The sequence below is a fragment of the Anomaloglossus baeobatrachus genome, chromosome 7 (genome assembly GCF_048569485.1).
Source record: "Anomaloglossus baeobatrachus isolate aAnoBae1 chromosome 7, aAnoBae1.hap1, whole genome shotgun sequence".
NCBI lineage: Eukaryota > Metazoa > Chordata > Amphibia > Anura > Aromobatidae > Anomaloglossus > Anomaloglossus baeobatrachus.
In genome coordinates this window covers 110,139,748-110,162,714 of record NC_134359.1, presented here as the reverse complement: position 1 = coordinate 110,162,714, position 22,967 = coordinate 110,139,748, and the positions used below count along the sequence as shown (strand labels likewise).

General features: G+C 46.7%; 1 protein-coding gene across 2 annotated transcripts in view; it reads left to right on the top strand.

Annotated features, from left to right (window-relative positions):
- The window catches only part of ARMC8 (armadillo repeat containing 8), a 218,410-nt gene that overhangs the window by 18,229 nt on the left and 177,214 nt on the right, over window positions 1–22,967 (top strand). For both annotated transcript variants that reach the window (XM_075317585.1, XM_075317584.1), the window contains exons 2-3: window positions 10,335–10,411; window positions 21,382–21,453. In XM_075317585.1, coding sequence (XP_075173700.1) covers window positions 10,335–10,411; window positions 21,382–21,453 — 149 coding nt within the window. The remainder of the gene's footprint in view (window positions 1–10,334; window positions 10,412–21,381; window positions 21,454–22,967) is intronic.

The window sequence follows — 22,967 nt, the reverse complement described above, 5'->3', positions numbered from 1 at the left end:
AGACACCATCACATGTTTCTCAACGCTGGCAGGAAACTAGCCAGGTCTTTCACCGGGAAGGAACAACCACGGGAAGGGCAGTCTCCAGTCAAGGAAACCGCCTATACCAAAACATGGTATCCATCCACAGACAGCTGTTTCGGGGTATTTGCCCCTCCTCAGTGTGAAGTAGGAAACAGCTGTCTGTGGATGGATACCATGTTTTGGCATAGGCAGTTTCCTTGACTGGAGACTGCCCTTCCTGTGGTTGTTCCTTCCCGGTGAAAGACCTGGCTAGTTTCCTGCCAGCGTTGAGAAACATGTGATGTTGTCTCCGCGGCATCCTTGTTTTGCATATTTTCCCAGGGGGCCTTGTTCTAGTGTCACTGCGTTGAGAAACACGTGATGGTGTCTCCGCGGTGTTGGATGTTAATCTCTAAGAGGCTAAACGGCCATGGTCGGTGCCAGCAGTGATCATGGCTGATGCAGCAGGTTGTTGGCTGCTGCATTTTCACCGGTGAGGGGGATGCAATTCTATTTTAACTAAGGTCAGTAAATAATTGGTGGTCACTATAAGGCTGAACGGGCCACATCATGGAATAGTGGCTCCAGAGCGGAGTAACGCCTTGTGTGAGCTTTTATTTTGCTTTTCTTGGTTTGAGACTTTAGATCAGGGGTGCACAACTTGTGGCCGAGGGGCTGCATGTGGCCCCTTACAGCCTTCTGTGTGACACTGTCTGGTGGCTGCTTCTATGTCTGGTCAGGTCTAGTCATCATTTAGGTAAGTGATCAATGGAGTAAAGAAGTAGCTGATGAAAATGAGTGCTGTTGTAATCTGTGTAGTTTATGGGAGAAGGGGACCACTTCACTGTGCCAGCGTCTTCCATAAACTACCATGGAGAAAGGTGAATCCATGGAATGGAGAACAGTACAGAAGTCCTAATAATGGGATCAGCAGCTAGGAAACATTTCTGTTGTGTTTTGATGTTTTATTCCTGCCAATTGGATTGGCTCAAGCTGACAATGTGGGCTCCGAACCAAAATTAGTTGTGCACCCCTGCTTTATAGCATAGCCAGGGATTGTTAGGTTACATTGGTAATGGTGAGCCAGGGTGACTTTGTTGTACTCCATCCTGAATCTGGAATTCCTTTCAAGAGGATTTAGTATGAGTTGTTCGTTTTTCTGCGCAGCGCTATAACCTGTGCCTTGTATTCTTTGGATTGCGGTGATTCTTGACAGATGCAAGACCTGCCTTACTTTGCAAAGGTTAATGACCAAAATATGCTTTTGTTTTTTTTTTTTTTTCTTCTTCTTTTTCACGGACTATGTGAACTCTGATTGCTGATTAGACTCTGTTCATACTTGATTCTGATATTCCAAACACATTTGTGTTTGTTTTAGGAATAGACATTGAGTTCATGTCCAAAATGGATTTGTTGCATAAGCCTGCTTTCACACATCCGGTTTTTGCTGTGCGGCACATTACGGCGCTTTGCAGGAAAACCGCATCCGTTTTTTTTTTTGTTTTTTTTTTGCCGCCGGATGCGGTTTTTCCACATAGACTTTTATTAGCGCCGGATTGTGCCGCATGGCCTTGCGTTGCGTCCAGTTTTTGCCGGATGCGGCATATTTAGCTGATGCGGCAGCCGGATGAAACGTTCAAGTGAACGTTTTTGTCTCCGGCGAAAAAAACGCATCATGCCAGATCCAGCGCCATGCGGCACAATTTACAATGCAAGCTTATGGACGCAGGTTTCGGCGTCCTGCGGCAGAAAACTCATCCGGCCGCCGGATGCGGTTTTTTTTGCACTGCGTATGCTCAGTATCAAGCCGCATCCGTCAAACGGACGGGCCGCATGGAAAAAGTTATGCAACGGATCCATTTTTTTTCGCTGCATCCGTTGCATAGGTTTTTGAGCCGGTTTGAGCCGCACTGCAAAAACCGGAGGTGTGAAAGCAGCCTTATAGAGCAAAGAAAGAAAAAAGGGTCCAAGGAATGTTTAGAATGGGGCATTTTTATTCATTTATAAATAATGTGCATGATAATGAACAGCTTTGTAATATGTTATCTGAGAAATCTGCTTCTTTCTCTGCCAGAATTGATCAGTCATTATCAAGATTCTTAATTCTGGAGGTAAAATCTGTATTCACTGAAGACTTTCCCATTATGGAGATGGCAGATGGTGCTGATGATTTTGTGACAATGGGAGGAGCTAGAGGCAGAGCTCCACCCCCTAATCATAGAATTTCATCAGCACCATCTCCTATCTCATTAATGGGAAAGTCTTCACCAAATACAGATTTAACCTCCAGAATTAAGTATTTTGATAATGACTAATCCATTCTAGCAGAGAAAGAAGCAGATTTGTCTGATAAGATTTATTACAGAGTGGCTTGTTTTCATGTGTAAGGCTATGTGCGCACTAGAAAAGTGATTTTTCTCAAGAAAATTTCTTGAGAAACTTCTGGAAGTTGAAGATTACCGCACCTGCGGTAAAAAACGCACCAAAACCGTGAGAAAAACACATGCTTTTTTCCGCAGGTTGGTCCCTGCAGTATTTTATGCTGTAACTGCAATAAATATAGATAATAGATAATTGATAGACAGATAATGGATAGAGGGAAAGATGGATGGATAGATAATAGATGAGAAAGATCTATATAATGTCACACCCCCCTGCATATTCTAAGCTGGCACCCTTTTGTGACTTTCATGTGGCACTAAAGGGTGATTAGCCTTGTATTTAGCCAAAAAAATAAATAAATAATTAAAAAAAAAAACCCGACATGAGGTCCCCCTTTATCTTCTGTAGCCAGCTAGGGTAAAGCAGACGGCTGCAGCCTGCAGACCACAGCTGGCAGCTTCACCTTGGCTGGTAATCCAAAACAGAGGGCACCCCACGCTGTTATTTTACATTAAATAAATTATTTAAAACAAAAAACGTGGGGTCCCCCTTAAATTGGATCACCAGCCAAGGTAAAGCAGACAGCTGTGGTCTGGTATTCTCAGACTAGGGAGGTCCACCGTTATTGGACACTCCCCAGCCTAAAAATAGCAGGCCATAGCCACCCCAGAAGTGGTGCATCCATTAGACGTGCCAATCCTGGCACTTTGCCCCAACTCATCCCATTGCCCTGGTGCGGTGGCAAACTGGGTATTATATGGGGTTGAAGCCAGATGTGTAATGTCACCTGGCATCAGGCCCTGGGGTTGCTGATGTCAAGCATCTATCAGATACCCGACATCACCAATCCAGTCAGTAAGAAATAAAAAATAGACAACAAAAAAAGTTTTATTTGAAAAAACACTGCCCAAAACACTCCCTCTTTCACCAATTTATTGACAAGAACAATCAATTCCAGGTCCAGCGTAATCCAATAAGGGGGTCCCACGATGATCCATACCATAGTCTCTGTCCCAGTCAATGAAGAACAAAATGTTCCCCATTGGCTGGGAGAGCAATGCAGTAACCTGAGCGAACATCAATAGGTCAGCCCAGGTCACTGCAGGAGATGACGAGATCTGCTGTCAGGAGCGAGGTACATTACCTGCTGTGACGATCTGCTGCTCTCCTGACGTCAGCGCTGTCACTGACTTCTATGCCCGCCGCGTTCTCAGCGAAAAATAGCGGGAGCCCGTGACGTCACCCCTAGTGACAGTCTCTGGCCGCCTGCGAGACGTGACATGAGAACGTGGCGGGCAATGGAAGGCAGTGACAGCGGAAGGCAGTGACAGCGCTGACGTTAGAAGAGCAGGAGATCGTCACAGCAGGTAATGATCTCATCTAACCTCATGACCGCAGCGCTCGTCATCCCCGCGGCTGCCAGCACTGCAGTGTGAGAAGCTGCTGATACTGCAGGGCGGGCAGATACTGACACACCGCAGTGCGGGCAGCCGCGGGGCTGGAGCGGGACACAGACTGCACGGGCACCCGATGGAGGTCACACAGAAGTGCTTCCGTGCGGCGTCCAGGGAGTGTGATCTGTGTGAGTTTACTCTCTGCTCTGCTTCCTCTTCCTGTCATAATGACATCACTTCCCTGCAAAACGCAGGCAGCGATAAACATTACCGCAAGTAAACCGTGGCTATACCGAGGGTATACCGCACATCATTTGCTACCTGTGGTATTTTGCGATTACATTACAGTGAATGGAGTGAAATACCGCAGGTACCTGCGGAAGAGAAGTGACATGCACATTTTCTCAAGAAATTTTCTCAAGAAATTCTGCAGAAAGAATTTTCTTGAGGGAAAAATGCAGTGTGCGCACAGTGTTTTGTTTTTTTTTTTTTTTTTTTTTTTTTTTTTTTGCTTTTTGTCCTTTTTTTTTTTTTTCCAATAGGTTTTGCTGGGAAATGTCTGCAGAAAGGTTACAAACATTTCTCAAGGAATGTCTGCAGCAAATCCGCGGGTAAAAACGCACAGGGTCTTATAATGATTTATGAAATAAAGCTTAATGGCCTATTTTAATTGTCTCTCCAGTAAAGGAGACAAACTCTAGCACAGCGCCACCTATTGGAAGTAGCGATCCTAAAAGTCACAAGTGGATTTTTAACAATCCTTTGCAATATGACTCAGGATATATAAGCCAGATCAGAATCCCAATTTGCAGACACGGTGTTTCGGGGTGCTTGCCCCTCGTCAGTGCAAAGTATGGGGGTGTCTGATCTGGCTCATGAGAAAGCTATGTGGGGACCACGGGGGAACACTAGGGCATACCCTTTGTTTTAAGTTTTACAGCCAAGTCCGCATATGGCAATGGAAAAGATGGGCAACCTTTCATTGCTCAGGTCTTGTGTCCTATGAATTTGCTATGGACCATAGGACGTGGCGGTGTTCAGGGTCTGGGACAGATGGGAACAATGGCGGTCTTTTCTATTTCCATACACTGACTTGCCAATAAACTTTAAAAAGCATATTGAAGTGAGCGCCGTGGTATCCTGCACTATTGTTTGGTAGGACGTTCCCTATTATAGAGCGCCATGGTCTTCTAGCTACGAGTGCCGACTAGATATTTTATCACATAATGGAAACCAGATGGACCCCAAAATAATCAATGGGAACCCTGCTTATGTTTACTTTGGTTGTGCAACGGATCCAGAACGGACTCACTTGGCAAAGTAAAGTTTCAATAAAAAGTCAGTTTAGGACACTGTAATATGTTATAGCCTGATATGATTATACGCTATCCATTATATGTAAGGGTACTTTCACACTTTCGTTGTTTTCCTTCTGTTACAATCCGCCCTTTTGGAAAACAGCGGAATCCGTTAACGGATTCCGCTGTTTCCCATAGACTTGTATGGGTGACTGATTGTGCCAAAAAGACCTGCGTTGCTTCCACTGCGCGACGCCCCGTTGCTTTTGCCCAGCGGATGGAACGCAGCATGTAACGTTGTTTTGAGCAGCGGAATCCTCAGGATTTCACTGCGCATGCTCCTTGTTTTTGATTTAAAAAAAAATAAAATAAAATTATTTTGTCTCGCGGTGGCATGCCCGGCCGCCGGCATGTGACAGCGCTCAGCTGAGCCACCGGTTGCCGGCTATTGAGAGCCATCAGCTGATCGTTCACAATAGTCTGCTGCCGGTAAAACTGTAAAGAATAAAAAAAAATAAAATAAAATAAAAAAAAAGCTTTCCGTTGTTTTGTACGATTCGTAGCCTCCGTTGTGCCACTATATGCAACGCATCCATTGCATCCGTAACACAACGCAATGCTACGGAAGCCATCCAACGCAAGTGTGAAACTAGCCTAACGAAGGAATGATTCGGGGTTTTCCTATAAAGTAGCAGAAATATCTGATCATCTGTCGGGAAATTCTTCAGTATAACTTGTCTTTGTCTTGGTAGATTTTTCTTTGCAAAAAACAAAAACATCCAGGTTCTTCTGTTTCCCAGCCGCGTTGTGTGGTTTCTTCTTCTCGTTCCCTTGATTCCATATTTTGTAAGCATAGGAGTGCAGAACTTCCTACACATACGGCTTTCTGTTATCGGACATGTAATAGACTGATGGGGCAGACGCAGTAAATTACTGAGCTATAGCCGTGGCTCCAACTGTTGAGACCACAACTCCCAGCCTGCCCGTATCTCTGCTCTGGTGTCATTAGGGAGTCCTGCTGGACATTTTAGGAGCCACTGTGTCTTTTGTAAGGGTTGTTCAATGAGAATACAGTGGATAGTAATAGAAAGTAGCCTGACCGCTTAGTTGCATTTTTCTACGAGCCTTGCCCACCTGGCTTTTGGGGATCGCCTTCATGGATTGGAGAACATAACCCAAAGCTCTAGTTTCACATGGTAAAGTGTTATGAATGGAGCTTATAAAACACACGAGCCTGTTTAGCATCTGTAAATTTTAGTCCCTTGTATGTATCGCGTGTGTTGGCTGTGTGTGTGTGTGTGTGAACCGTGATCTGGAGGTAAAATGAAGATATTAAAGAACTGAAGCTTCCCAGCCACTATAACTACATGGATTTGTACCAAAACTGTGACGCAACCCAGCTCCATTGAGAATAAATGGAGCATCGGTTCTCAGGAATCGTGGGGCACCCCCAGTGATCAAGAAGATCTCTCCTATCCAGTGGAAAGGGGATAACTTTACATCTTGTTATACTCCCTTTAGAAGGGTATCTTAAAGGGGTTGCCCACTGCCTTGACACAACCCCTTCTCAATGAAAGTTACAGCCCTTGTCCTAAGTACATCATCCCGTCCAAAGAATATTGCTGCTATACAACTTGTACAATCTGTTTAAATAGCTGCCAATGTTATCAAATAGGAAAAGAAACACAACTTAGGTGTTCTCTACCCCAACAAACTGAGGATTCTTCTTATTTTTTTTTTTTTTTTTTTTTATAAATATACACCCTTGGCATTTGAATCCTGCAGTTTGTGCTGTTAGGCTATGTGCGCACTAGGCGTTTTTGCCGCGTTTTTAGCGGCGTTTTTTACCGCGTTTTTGTGCTGAAAACGCAGTGACATTGCTTCCCCAGCAATGTCAATGGGTTTTCAGAAGTGCTGTCCTCACACAGCGTTTTTTTTTTAGCTGCGTTTTTGTGGTGACCACAAAAACGCAGCATGTCAATTATTTCTGCGTTTTCCACTGCGTTTTTCACTCATTGAATTCAATGAGATGTTAAAAACGCAATGAATAACGCATATAGCCGCGTTTCTATGACTAAAAACGCAGCTATAAACGCAAGGGGTGGGCAGTATAGTGACGTGTACAGGAAGAGGATTCCTTCTGTTGGTAAACACAGAAGCATGAATCCTCCCGGTACCGTCACCGCCGCGTCCACCTCCCGTCCTGTGCATGTCAGCTCCGTGCGGCGCCATGTCTGGGCGGGAGGTGGAGGCAGCGGCGAAAACCAAAGTGAACAGTAGAAAAAAAAAAAAATGTCATATACTCACCTGTCCGCAGGGTCCCGGTGCCATGCCCGCTCCCATCTCCTCCCGGTCCCGCCGCTCTGGCTGTGTGCAGTCTCCCCGGGGCAGGACCTTGCTTGCAGGACCTGGCGGTGGATCACCTGATGCAGTCACCTGACGCATCAGCTGATCGCGGTGTCGCCGGCTTTTTCGCGCCCGGCCGGCTATCAGCTGATCCTGCCGTCAGGGGACTTCATCAGCTGATTACCGGCAGCTCCGGCAGCGATCGTATAGGATCAGACTCCTGTCCAATCGATCGCTCCAGGAGCTGCCGGTAATCACCACAGCACATAAGTGAGTATTATTTTTTTTTTTTTTTTCTACTGATGCATCAGCTGACTGTATAATCGGCTTTTATACAATCAGCTGATGTGTGATGTGATTCAGGCACTTGATCCTGACACATCATCTGATCGCTCTGCCTTCCAGCAAACCGATCAGATGATATTGGATCCTGATTGGACGGCGCGGGACCCTGACCCAGGATTACTGCGGAGGGGTGTTTATTTCAATAAAGATGGAGTCACTAATTGTGTTGTGTTTTATTTCTAATAAAAATATTTTTCTGTGTGTTGTGGTTTTTTTTTATCTGTACTAGAAATTCATGGTGGCCATGTCTAATATTGGCGTGACACCATGAATTTCGGGCTTAGGGCCAGCTGATAATATACAGCTAGCCCTAACTCCATTATTACCTGGCTAGCCACCCGGCTTCAGGGCAGCTGGAAGAGTTGGATACAGCGCCAGAAGATGGCGCTTCTATGAAAGCGCCATTTTCTGGGGTGGCTGCGGACTGCAATTCGCAGTGGGGGTGCCCAGAAAGCATGGGCACCCTGCACTGTGGATTCCAATCCCCAGCTGCCTAGTTGTACCCGGCTGGACTCAAAAATTAGGCGAAGCCCACGTCATTTTTTTTTTTTAATTATTTCATGAAATAATTAAAAAAAAGGGCTTCTCTATATTTTTGGCTCCCAGCCGGGTACAAATAGGCAGCTGGGGGTTGGGGGCAGCCCGTACCTGCCTGCTGTACCCGGCTAGCATACAAAAATATGGCGAAGCCCATGTCATTTTTTTTTTTCTTTTTGGGCAAAAAACTGCATACAGTCCTGGAAGGAGGATGCTGAGCCTTGTAGTTCTGCAGCTTCTGTCTGCTCTCCTGCATACACTAGTGAATGGAGGATGCTGAGACTTGTAGTTCTGCAGCTGCTGTCTGCTCTCCTGCATACACTAGTGAATGGAGGATGCTGAGACTTGTAGTTCTGCAGCTGCTGTCTGCTCTCCTGCATACACTAGTGAATGGATGATGCTGAGACTTGTAGTTCTGCAGCTGCTGTCTGCTCTCCTGCATACACTAGTGAATGGAGGATGCTGAGACTTGTAGTTCTGCAGCTGCTGTCTGCTCTCCTGCATACACTAGTGAATGGAGGATGCTGAGACTTGTAGTTCTGCAGCTGCTGTCTGCTCTCCTGCATACACTAGTTCTGCAGCTGTCTGCTCTCCTGCATACAATGAACATTTTGAAGAAGGAAATGACATCAGACCTTTTTTTTTTTTTTTTTTTTCATCAACAATCTTTAATGGCATTGTGCACTGATTAAAAACGCAGTGAGTAAAAACGCAGCAAAAAACGCACCAAATCGCGGCAAAAACGCATGCGTTTTTGCCGCGTTTTTTTAGCCGCGGGTGCGTTTTTTAGACAAAAACGCACATAAAAACGCAGCGTGAAAAAAACGCCTAGTGCGCACATAGCCTTACTGGCACCAGGCGTCCAACCCTGAGCGGTGGTGCCAGCTGCATACAAAGGCAGGATAAAAGTTGTATTTTTCATTTTTCCAATGCAAGGGTACTTTACAACAGGGAAAGATATAAAAAGTGGGATGAAATGGTGAATAAAATGCATTTTTGGTTTTGTTTTTGCAGTATTGATTTGTAGGGTGAAGATTGCCTGGATTCCTGATTTCTGCAGGCCAGCACATTTACAGCAATAACAACCTTGCTTGTTTTTTTTAAGTGGTTACAAAAAATTTGCAAACTTTTGTTTTAAAAAAAAATAAAAATTGAGGCAATTTTCCTAGACCTATAACATTTTTATTTTTCCATCAATAGAGGTGGGCAATGGTCAGCTTTTTTTGCTGTGTGAGCTGACTATTTAATGGATACTAATTTGGGGCACATTATGAAAAAACAAACACAACTATCTAAATTGTTGTTTTTTAATAGGAAGGACGGGCCATAAGGATATGGTTTTTGTTTTTAGCTTTTTAATTTTTTTTTTTTTTTTTTTATTTTAAGTCCCCTTAGGGGACCTTGAACTGGAGTTGTCTGATCGCTTATACTGCATACAGCAATACCACAGTATTCCAGTACCTAGTGAAAAGGAAGGTCTCCCATATAGTACTAAGAGGGCAGCGACATAGGTAATCATGGCTGCCGACAGCCTATCGGTGGACCGCAGAGGCTGATGGGAGTATTCTTGTGGCTACTCCATTTAAATGCCGCAGATTTACTGAGGACTCTAAATGGTTAAGAGCAGCGATTGGAGCACAGCGCCAAACTCTTTTACAGACAGATGTGGACTATGGATGTATCCGGCATTAGCTGCGTGTGGAGGGGGCTGAGCTCCTGCCCCCTCTGTATACATGGTCACCTCATCGCTACGTTCATATGCATTATTTTGTGCTAAGGCTTTCACATTTATATAAATGGGGACGGGGGAGTAAGGCATATTAGATTACGGTAAATGGTCTTATTGCTACAAAAACTAATTTTACTAATTATTCATATTTCTGCATGTATTCTAGGAGAAAACTTGTATTGTTTTGGTTATAATTAAAGAAATGCAGATATTAAAGGCAGAATGTATTGAATACACACCATATCCATATAGGTGTCTGTGTACTGTGGAAAACTGATTTTGCGCTTTCGTTTCTCTTAGGAGGTTACAGCCAGCAGTCGCCATTATGTAGACAGACTTTTTGATCCAGATCCACAAAACGTTCTACAGGGTGTTATGTAAGTATGTATTTTTATCATTGGACTTGTCACTGTTAATTGATTTATGAAAGCTTACATGGTGTGCTGGCGCTATCCACTGCGGCCAAGATCAAAGTTAAACAATGACGGCCTATCCTTAGGATAAGTCAGCAATGTCTGACCCCCGGCCGGCACCCCCTTGCCTCTTTGTTGGAATAGGAGGCGGATGTGCCGTTCCTGACCACAGCCACTATCGGAAGTTGGATTAGCTCTAGAACTGAGCCTTTCTGGTCATCTGATGCTGAAAACAGCTGATTACTTGAGGTACCGTCACACTAAACAACTTACCAGCGATCCCTACAATGATACAACCTGATAGGGATCGCTGGTAAGTTGCTAGGAGGTTGCTGGTGAGAAGTCACACAGTCAGACGCTCCAGCGATCCCACCAGCAACCTGACCTGGCAGGGATCGCTGGAGCATCGCTACACGGGTTGCTGGTGAGCTGTTACCAGCAACCAGTGACCAGCCCCCAGCCAGCAGCGACGCACTGAAGCGATGCTGTGCTTGGTAACTAAGGTAAATATCGGGTAACCAACCCGATATTTACCTTGGTTATCAGTGCACGCAGCTATATGTGCAGAGAGCAGGGAGCAGCGCACACTGCTTAGCGCTGGCTCCCTGCTCTCCTAGTTACAGCACTCATGGGGTTAATTACCCGATGTGTGCTGTAGCTACATGTGCTACATGTGCAGGTGCAAGAGCAGGAGCCGGCACTGACAGTGAGAGCGGCAGAGGCTGGTAACAAAGGTAAATATCGGGTAACCAAGGACAGGGCTTCTTGGTTACCCGATGTTTACATTGGTTACCAGCCTCCGCAGAAGCCGGCTCCTGCTGCCTGCACATTTAGTTGTTGCTGTCTCGCTGTCACACACAGCGATCTGTGCTTCACAGCGGGACAGCAACAACTAAAAATGGCCCAGGCCATTCAGCAACAACAAACGACCTCACAGCAGGGGCCGGGTTGTTGCTGGATGTCACACACAGCAACATCACTAGCAACATCGCTGCTACGTCACAAAAGTTGTTCGTTAGCAGCGATGTTGCTAGCGATGTTGCTTAGTGTGACGGGGCCTTTAGGATAGGTCGTTAATCTTAAAGTAGCGTACAACGTCTTTAAGGGAATCTGCTGGTAAGATCAACACCCCCTTCCCCACCCCAAAGCACCTATATGGTCTCAAGCTATCTATTTATTTATTTATCTATCCATCCATCTACACAAATGAAAGAATACAGCAGCAGTCTGTAAGTGCCAAGATCTATGTGAACATTGAACGTTATGAAATGTGAATGGCATTACTGCTGCATGTAACATACCTTTTTAAAAATAAAAGGTACTTGGCACATAAATCTGCCAAATCATGAGAGCCCGTCAGCCGTGGCAAGGCGTCCTTCTTTGACAGGTCCCTAACCTAATATTATGACTCTCCCAAGTTTTAATAGCCTACAAATTTATGGGCAGGTAGTATCCAGCAGTACCGTATTTTTCGGACTAGAAGACGCACCGGACCATAAGACGCACCCTGGTTTTAGAGGAGGAAAATGGGAAAATAAAATTTGAAGCAACAAATGTTGTCATGACACAGTTATGCAGCGAGGATCTGCTGCTGACACTGTTCCTTTCTCGCCTTTTCATTGGGGGACACGGACAGTGGGGACACAGACAGTGGGTTATTTGGTGTCTCCAGGGGAGGCGTGACACTAGGTTTGAAAAAAAAAAAAGTTAGCTCCTCCTCCCACAGCATATAACCCCAACTAGGCGGGAACTAGCTCAGTTTTTTCCTAGTGTCAGCAGGGAGGCTGACATGTCTGGACTGAGCTCCACCAGAGGTGCCTCAGGCCAGCTTATTTTTACTTTTTATTTTGTTTTTCTTTTCTTATTCATTCTATTTTTGATAGGGGCAATACTAGGGTGCCCTGCCACCCCCGTTCCCCCCCCCCGTGTACGGGCAGAGAAAACCTGGCATGCACAAGCCGTCAGTCTTCCCTCGCGCCCAAGTGGTCGGGTCTGCGTACCCCTCCAGGCTCCCTGGAAGCACCTCACAGAGGTAGCTCCAGAGGGCTAGCAGAGCCGAGAACCTGCTTCAGCCTTGAGCCGAAGATGCGTCCCCGAGATCCCCGCATCCCAGGACCGACGCGTCTTCAGACGGAGTAAGGGCAGGTAGGGAGACGACGAGTCAGTCCCCTGCATCCAAACCGCCGCCTGGAAAGGCGCCGGTGGGGCGATGCAGGCCGTGATCCCGGGGAAGCATCATTAATTTAGCTCCCGGTGTCGGCCTGCATTCTAGCAACGCCCCCTCCACTGCTCCTGAAGCCGCTCCCTCTAGTGGGCCGTCTCTCCCCTCCATGCTGCCAGAGAACGCTGGACGCCATTACATGTGGGGAGCAGACATGGGTGAGATCGCCTCCTTGGCTCTGCGATTCTGCAGCACTATATACCGCTCTGCTCAGTGGTATATCGCTGTCTTTCTAGCAGTGTGTGTCTGCTGGCTGGCGGTGTATATCAGCTTTTAGCAGTATATACTAACTGTGCCTGTAGGTATATACCGACTGTTTGACAGGGTGTGCTACTTTACTCGGTATATACCGGCTCTGCATAGCAGTAATTTATAATACTGCTAGCAGCTCCTCACCCACAGCAGTCCCTTTATAATACTGCTAGATGCTCCCTGTACTTATTGTGGAACTGTTGCTGACATGCGTAACCGCAAGGGTGATAAAGCTTCCCAGGCATCCTCTATGGACCTGTACTATGCTTGTACCACCTGTGGACGCTCGTTTTTGTAATGGCCGAAGCTATCCACTATGCCGGGGCTGCGATGCCCCTACTACCGTGTCACAACAGCCTCCGCTGCCGGACCAGGAGGTCGTGCAGTCTGTGGATTTGGCTGCGGCCACTATCCAGGCAGTACCCCAGTCTGATGACGTTTTTCCTGCCTGGGCTCTTCTAAGAGGTTAGATGAGCTGGCCGCTCAGATATCCCAGCCTTCCACAGGCTCACAGCCCCCCCCCCCGGCTCAGCTCCCCCAGGGGAGCCCGCCTTCGTCTGGTGTCTCGTTCCCAGTACGTAAAAAGGCTGTCTCCAAAAGGCGCCATTGCGACCGTTACGTCTCGTCCGACTCGGACGATGATCAGTCTGACTCTGGCTCCATGACCTTTTTAGTAGTCACGATTCCCAAGACTCTGACTCTGATTCAGATGTCCCTTCTGAGTCTAGACATATGGAAGACACATTAATTTCGGCTGTCAATCACTGTCGATTTCTGATCAGCCTTCGGACCCGACTTCTCAGTCGGCAATCAAGCGGGCCAAGAAGCCTCCTAAGTCCTTTCCCCAGGATCCGATTTTTCATCAAATCATATCTAAAACGGTGGGATCACCCTGATAGGAGGTTTAATAAAAAAATCCTCCTCTTCATTCGCTTATCCCTTTCCATCGGAACTGGTTAAACTCTGGCAGTACCCCCCGTTGTGGATCCGCCAGTATCCAGGCTGGCTAAACACACGGTTATGTCTGTCTCAGACACCGCGTCTCTCAAGGACTCGTCTGACCGCGCAATTGATGCTGCGGTCAAATCTATTTTCCAGGCTTCCAGCTCCTCTCTGTGCCCTCTATGTGCCTTGACATGGGTGGCGAGAGCTATGAGTGTGTGGAGTAGGAACTTGCGCAAGTTGCTTCGCTCTTGCAATATTCCTTCAGAGGCTCTTGAGATCCTTGATTTGTTCTCTCTAGCCTCTAATTACTTGCTTCACGGCTCCTCAGATGCAGCTAGTTTGTCAGCCCTAACGGCATCCAACGCTCTTTTTGCCCGCAGAGTCTTGTGGCTAAAGATATGGAACGCGGACAGTGCCTCCAAGAAGTCCCTGTCCACACTCCCCTTCCAGGGTTTTCGTCTGTTTGGAGAATCCCTGGACAAGCTTTTATCTGAGACGACGGGTGGTAAAAGTACCATTCTACCACAAAAGCGGCCTGTATCCAAAAATTTTAAAAAGTCTTCTTGGTGCAGGCAGTCCTTTCGGCCCGCCCCCCAAAAACCATCACAGGGGTCGTCGCAACGCTCAGATCGGGGATCCGGTCCCTCAAGGGACTCTTCCTGGCGTTACCACTCCAGACAATCTAAACCCAAGGGACCTCGCCCCGCGAAGGCCCCTTCAGCATGACGCCGGGTACCCCTCAGAGCCGACTCCTGTTGGAGGGTGGCTTCTGCTTTTTCGGGATATCTGGCTAGACCATACTCACGATGCTTGGGTTCGAGAAATTGTCACCTCAGGTTACAAGATCGATTTCCATTCCCTACCGGCCAACAGGTTTCTGCGTTCTCGGCTCCAAAGTCCACAACGCAAAGCCAGGCCTTATTTCAGGCCATAGCCTCTTTACAGAAAGCAAACGTTATCATTCCAGTGCTCCTGGAACAGCGCGGCAAAGGTTTCTATTCAAACCTCTTTGTCGTCCCCAAAAAAGATGGCTCTGTCCGTCCTATCCTGGACCTCAAAAGGCTAAACAGGTCCGTATAGATTTGGACCTTCCGAATGGAATCATTGCGAGCCGTACTAGCTGCTATGGAACCGGGAGAATTCCTAGCTTCCATAGACATTCAAGATGCTTATTTACACATTCCCATATGTGTATCGCATCAACTGTTCCTTCGTTTTGCCGTAGGACACCGTCATTTCCAATTCAGGGCCCTTCCCTTTGGACTGGCTACTGCGCCTCGGGTCTTCACAAAGGTCATGGCGGCCGTCATGTCCATTTTGCACCCCAGAGGCGTTCTGGTCGTTCCCTATTTGGACGACCTACTTATCAAAGGGAGCACTCTTCAAGTTTGCTCAGAAAGCGTGCAAATTTGCCCAGACACGCTCTCAAGGCTAGGGTGGCTTCTCAACTTCAACAAGTCATCCCTCATTCCTCATCAGCGCATCACCTTTTTAGGTATCCTGATAGACACGGTTCAGGCCCAGGGTTTTTCTTCCAGAAGACAAGAGGTCTTCCCTGATCCGGGCCGCCCAATCCCTCCGCTCCTGCCGTTACCCATCCCCCCCGGAGTGGGATGAGCGTATTAGGCAAGATGGTAGTAGTCATGGAAGCCGTGTCATTTGCCCAATTCCATTTGCGCCCTCTGCAATTGGATCTTCTGTCCTCTTAAAACAAGAATCCAGTCTCTCGATACCGGTCAGTCCGCTTATCTCGGACTGCCCTCAGCTCCCTCGTCTGGTGGACTCAGGTCTCATCCCTATCTCAGGGGAAGTCCTTCTGCCCTGTCCACTGACACGTAGTCATGACAGATGCCAGCCTGTTAGGCTGGGGGGCGGTGTTTCTCCACCACACTGCTCACAGACGCTGGTCTTACCCCGAGTAATCCCTTCATATCAACGTTCTGGAGATCAGGGCCATATTTCTGGCCCTTCAGACTTTTTCAACCCTTGCTTCTGGGCCTCCCGCTTCGGATCCAGTCAGACAATGCCACGGCTGTGGCTCACATCAACCGTCAGGGAGGAACTCTCAGCAGGGCAGCGATGAAAGAAGTCTCCAGGATTCTTCTTTGGGCAGAGAAGCACATCCCCATTATTTCAGCTGTCCATATTCCGGGGATAGACAACTGGGCCGCAGACTTTCTCCGCAGGCAAGGTCTAGCGGCAGGGGAATGGTCCCTCCACGACGAGGTGTTCCATCAGATCACTCTTCGTTGGGGGCTCCCAGCTGTGGACCTCATGGCGTCTCGGCTAAACGCCAAAGTACATCCCTTCGTATCCCGGTCGAGAGACCTGCTAGCGCTCGGCTCCGACGCTCTAGTCCTCCCGTGGTCGCTGTTTCGCCTACCATACGTTTTCCTTACGTTCCCTCTCATTCCGAGAGTAATCAAGAAAATCAAAGCGGAGGGAATCCCGGTGATCCTCGTGGCCCCGGACTGGCCCAGAAGGGCCTGGTTCCAGAGCTCCTCCACATTCTCGGCGACACTCCCTGGCGTCTTCCCGACCGCCCGGATCTTCTGTCGCAAGGTCCAATATTCCACCAGAATACAGCACAGCTGCATTTGACGGCGTGGCGATTGAATCCTTGATTCTAGCCAAGTCTCCTCTTTCTTCCAGGGTAGTTCATACCATGCTTAATGCTTGCAAGCCTTCCTCCGCCAGCATTTATCACAGGACCTGGAAGACCTATCTGTCCTGGCGTGACCGTCATAATCGGTCGCCCCTGACCTTTCCAATCCCTAATGTTCTTGCCTTTTTGCAAGACGGTATGGACTCGAGTCTTGCTCTCAATGCCCTTACAGGACAAGTTTCTGCCTTTGTCAATTTTTTTCCAGAAGCAGCTGGCTTCTCGCCCTCAGGTCCGTACCTTTCTTCAAGGGGTTGGGCATTTGGTCCCCCCTTATCTTCACCCCTTAGATCCCTGGGATCTGAATTTGGTTCTCGGAGCACTTCAGCTTCCTTCTTTCAAACCCTTGAGAGAAATCTCTCTTCAACGGTATTCTTGGAAAGTTGCCTTTTTAGTCGCTATTACCTCTATCAGGCGAGTGTCCGAACTGGCAGCTCTTTCCTGTCGCTCACCTTACCTGATATTCCATCATAAGGTGGTACTTCGGCCTTCCCCCGCCTTCCTTCCGAAGGTCGTATCCTCTTTCCACCTGAACGAGGACATTGTGTTGCCGTCATTCTGCCCGGCCCCGGTCCACTCCTTTTGGAGAAAGCCTTTCACACTCTCCATCTTGTCAGGGCTCTGCGGATCTACATCTCCAGAACAGCGCCGTTGCGCAAGTCCGATGCCCTTTTCGTCCTCTCAGAAGGACACAAACGGCGACCGGGCTTCTAAATCCACGATTTCTCGATGGATCAGGACTGCCATGTGTGAAACTTACAAAACACGAGGTGTTGTTCCTCCTCAATCTGTGCAGGCCCACTCTACACGAGCAGTGGGTGCCTCCTGGGCTATCCGCCATCAGGCTTCGGCGGCCCAACTTTGCAAGGCCGCTACCTGCTCCAGTGTGCACAGGTTTACAAAATTCTACAGAGTGCATACGCATGCCTCCGCGGATGCTGCTCTTGGAAGACAAGTCCTTCAGGCGGCAGTGGCCCATTTAGAAGTGGCCACTGCTCGTTTTTTTGACAGTGTTTGTGTTCCCTGCAGTTGTTAGTCAGCTCTTAGGCTGATGTTCTACACTGTTAATAGTTCAGTTCCCACCAAGGGACTACTTTGGGACGTCCCACTGTCTGTGTCCCCCAATGAAAAGGCGAGAAAGGAAAGGACATTTTTGTGTACTCACCGTAAAATGTCTTTCTTGGAGCCTTTCATTGGGGGACACAGCTCCCGCCCTTTGTGGTTTTGGTTGTCTTCTCCTACTGCGTTTACAACAAACTGAGCTAGTTCCCGCCTAGCTGGGGTTATATGCTGTGGGAGGAGGAGCTAACACTTAACCCACTGTCTGTGTCTCCCAATGAAAGGCTCCAAGAAAGACAGACATTTTACGGTGAGTACACAAAATGTCCTTTTTGGGGGTATTGTCCCCAAATTCTCTACTAAGGTACCCCATCCTATTAAGGATCCTCCTGCCTTGTATATGATCCCCATCCTTGTGTGTATATATAGCCCCCGTCCTGCTGTATACCCCCATCCTGCTATATACCCCCGTCCTGGTATATGACCTGTATCCAGTGGCACACAAAAAAATAAACGATTATACTCGCCTTTCCTCACTCCAGCAGCATCGCTCGTCTTCCTGTCTGTGCCAGCAGCAGCGCCGCTGAGCTGTGTGGAGCCATCACCGTTCCCTGCAGCATCGTGATGCCCTCCTGTCTGCCGGCCGCTGATGTGTGTGGAGATTAGCGGTGCACACAGGGATGATGTCATTGCTGTCCTCTCTACACAGATCAGCTGGCCGACAGACAGTAGGACAGCGCGATGCTGCAGGGAACAGTGAGTATACCGTACTTATTCACTGCACCCCGTGCTGATGATGATGCTTGGGGGGGCAGTGAATATAGCCACACATGATCATGCTAGGCTGTAATTGCCAGGGGTAATCACACGGGCCGCCTCCCCCGCCCATCATCCCGCCCACCTGTCAGCGCTGGCTTCAGTGCTAAGAGATGTTGAGCGGGAGGATGCATGCATATGAAATGAGTGGGCGCACGTGGTCACGGCAGGCGCTGCTACAGCCTGCTCATGCCGCTGATGACCCGCTCCACCGTCGCACCCTCATTCCCCGCAGCCATGCCCTACATTCAAACTATAAGACACACCCCCCACTTTCCCCCAACATTTGGGGGGAAAAAGTGTCTTAGTTAGAAAAAATACGGTAACTTAAAAAAAAAAAAAAAAAAAAAGGGGGTTATGTAGATAGGAGTGCTCAGTCACAAAAGGTGGTAGTCACAGCCCTCCAATAATTACTACAAAAGCCTGACCAGCTCCTTCAAACAGAATAAAGCAACTGTGAACAGTGCCAAGATACATGACCATATGAAATTTGAATTTGATTACTGCTAATTGTAACATAGTTTCTTATATATCTTAGCACTTAGAGTGGTGCTGTATTCTTCTAGTTCTGGGTTATGCATTATCTTTATTCTGCTTAGAAGTGTTGGTCAGTTGTTTTGTTTGTTTTCTTTTTTTTTGTACTTGGCTCTATCTATCTTGACACCTTTATATCTTCTGTCTGTTAAGGTACCGTCACACTAAGCGACGCTCCAGCGATCCCAACAGCAACCTGACCTGGCAGGGATCGCTGGAGCATCGCTACATGGGTTGCTGGTGAGCTGTCACACAAGCAGATCTCACCAGCAACCAGTGACCAGCCCCCAGCCAGCAGCGACGCGTGGAAGCGATACTGCGCTTGGTAACTAAGGTAAATATAGGGTAACCAACCCGATATTTATCTTGGTTACCAGCGCACACCGCTTAGCGCGGTCTCCCTGCACTCCTAGCCAGAGTACACATCGGGTTCATTACCCGATGTGTAGTCCGGCTACGTGTGCAGAGAGCAGGGAGCCAGCACTGGCAGTGTGAGAGCGGCGGACGCTGGTAACTAAGGTAAATATCGGGTAACCAAGGAAAGGGCTTCTTGGTTACCCAATATTTACTGTGGTTACCAGCGTCCACAGAAGCCGGCTCCTGCTGCCTGCACATTAGTTGTTGCTCTGTCGCTGTCACACACAGCGATTTGTGCTTCACAGCGGGAGAGCAACAACTAAAAAATGGCCCAGGACATTCAGAAACAACCAACGACCTCACAGCAGGGGCCAGGTTGTTGCTGGATGTCACACACAGCGACATCGCTAGCAACATCGCTGCTACGTCACAAAAGTCGTGCCTCAGCAGCGATGTTGCTAGCGATGTTGCTTAGTGAGACGTGGCCTTTACTGCACTCAGAAATGTTGTATTTTTTTTTTTTTAACTTTTATGTAAATGATGGGTTAATCATGCTGTCTAATCAGCCTCTTGATATGCCGCCCTGTGAGGTGGATGGATCTCTGCAAAGTGTGCACTAAGGCTGTGCGCACACAGCGCTTTTTTGACGCTGCATTTTTGTGCGTTTTTGGCCGCTAAAAATGTATAAAAACGGCAAAAACACGCTGAAAACACATGCGTTTTTATCGCGTTTTGGCTGTTTTGCTGCGTTTTTGATTTCTGCGTTTTTCCTACGCATTGCACGGGGTAAAAATGCAGGAAAGAATTGACATGTCCTTTTTTTTTTTTTTTTTTTTACAGCGCAAAAACGCAGCTTAAAAAAACGCTGTGTGCAGACAGCAAAAATGAAAACTCATAGACTTTGCTGGGGGAAGCAAAATCATGCAGTTTTGAGCCCAAACACGCACCCTAAAAAGCGCCACGAAAGACACACTGTGCACACATAGCCTAATACAGATTTAGGCTGATTTCAGACGTCCCTGTTTCGGGTCCATGTGACATCCGTTTTTAACACAGATGCCACGCGTACCCATGTTAGTACTCACATGGCATTTTCACATAGATCATGTGACTGTGGCCCTGCACGCACACAGAGATGTCTGTTTTTTTTGTTTTTTTTTGTTTATTCTCCGGCAGCATGGGTCGTACACTGATGTGCTATGTGTGACATCAATGACACGTACTGGAGAAAACGCATGTCTTTTAAATAAAAGCTTTTCTATATTGACCTGTATCCAGTGGTGTTTTCTTCGGCTCTGCTGTCTCCCACTCCTGACCGCTGCACATTATACACTGAATATTCACTCCACTGAGGAGCAAGAAGACGAAGCAGTGCTGGGGACAGGTGAGTATAGAGCAGTGTGTGTATGTAGTGAGGACCTGGAAGCCAGAACATCGCGGGGACAACATCGCGGGGACTCAGCAGAGTTCCCAATGAACTCTGATGAACCCGTGAAGTCACCGTGGTGACATCTACTGTCGCGGGGGTGTCTTTAGGCTGTCATTAGAGTTCACTGCTTTGTGAATACTCACCTGTCCCGCAGTGCTGTCCTCGGTGGTGCTGTACCTGCAATGCTCAGTCTTCCAGGTCCTGAGTGTGGTGAATAATCAATGAATATAATGAGCGGGGAACAGGAGCTGGAGGCTGCAGAGCCGAAGACCGCAGCGCTGGATACAGGGGAATATAGAAAATCTTTTTATTTCAGACACATGTTTTATCCGGTACGTGTGACACGTATGCAATCACAGATGTCACACGTATGACCACAACCATGCGTGTGGCTTGTACCTGATTAAACACGAATGTCTGAAACCAGCTTTAGATAAACTTGTGAACAATATTTGAGAGAAAAAGGCCTTTTATGTACATAAAGTCTTAGATTTTAGAGTTCAGCTCATTAAAAGTGAGAGCAAAAACAAAAATGTTGCGTTTTTATATCTTTGTTCAGGATATTTTGATCTTGACTGTAAATACATTCAGTTGTGCTGTTTTCATTACTATTCCTAATATGATTTTTATTATTACTAATTCTGTATTTATATTTACAGAGATATGAAAAATGCAGTTATTGGAAACAACAAGCAAAAAGCCAACTTGATAGTTTTGGGTGCAGTGCCAAGGTACAGTCTTGTGCGGGGTTTTTGTTTTTTTGGGGGGGCGATTTTGTGCTTACACTACTTGTTTAAAGCATGCTGGCAACTTTCAAGGATAATCTTTTTATATTATGAGACCATGTACTGGAGTCAGACGTGCAAGCCCGGAAAAGATGAGACTTAATTCAGAATTTCCTTATTTTTTTAATAGCTGTTGGACCTCAGGTAATTGTGGAGTACAGGAGCTCAGTTCGTCATTTTAGTGTTTTTGTTGGTTATTTATTTATTTATTTATTTATTTTTTTTTTTTGCTATGTAGTCTGATATATTTTATATATAGCAGTATTAGCGGGGGAAATGAGAATTGAATACAGCACCATTTTTCTACGTAAATATATTTCTAAAGGTGCTGAATTTATCACCAAATGTCAGTAACAACCCATCCAATCCACAAAGACAAAGAATCAAACCACAGATGTCCTTAAATTTAGTGATGTGTAATAGTGAGAAGGGACTCAGGAAAAGTGTTAAACCTGTTTAATGAAATTTATTTAATACTTCATACAAAAACCTTTGTTACTGCTGACAGCTTCAAGATGCCTGCCGTATGGAGATACTAATCGCATGCATTGCTCAGGTCTGATTTTATTTTTTTTTTTTTATTATAACCCCTGCAGCCTCAGGGCGTTTTCACTGGGGTTTTTTTTTTTTTTCTTTTTTTTTTTTTTTTTTTGCTCCCCTTCTGAGAGCCGTAACATTTTTATTTTTCTGTCAATTTTGCCATATGAGGGCTTGCTTTTTGCGGGACGAGTTGTACTTTTAAATGAAACGATAAGTTTTACCATATAGTGTACTGGAAATTCCAAGTGTGGAAAAACTGCAAAAAAAAGTGTCATCGCACAATAGTTTTTGGGATATTTTATTCATAGTGTTCACTATATAGTAAAACTGATGTATCTGTGATGCCTGTGGTCAGTGTGAGTTTTGTAGACCGCAAACATATGTAGGTTTAGGTATATATAAAGGGTTAAAAAAAAATTCACAAGTTTGTCCAATAAAAGTGGCACACGTTTGGCGCCATTTTCCGAAACCCGTTTTTCGGGATCTATGGCTCAGTGATGGCTTATTTTTTGCGTCTCCAGCTGACGTTTCTAATGATACCATTTTTACGCAGATGCTACGTTTTGATCGCCTGTTAATGCGTTTTTTGCAAAACTTGCGGCGACCAAAAAACATCACTTTGGTGTTTAGAATTCTTTGCAGCTATGCAGTTTACAGATCAGATTCATTGATTTTACAGTTTGATAGATCAGGCAATTCTGAACGCGGTGATACCAAATGTGTTTTTTTATTTTTATAACCCTTTAATTTTCAATGGGGCGAAAGGGGGTGTGATTTGAACTTTTAGGTTTTTGGGTTTTTTTTATACAATTTTACTAGTCCCAATATAACCCCCAGGGGGCTATATAGATCAACAAACCGATCGCTCTGATCTATTTGTAGATCTCAGCTACAGAGCTGAGATCTGCAGATATGCTGCT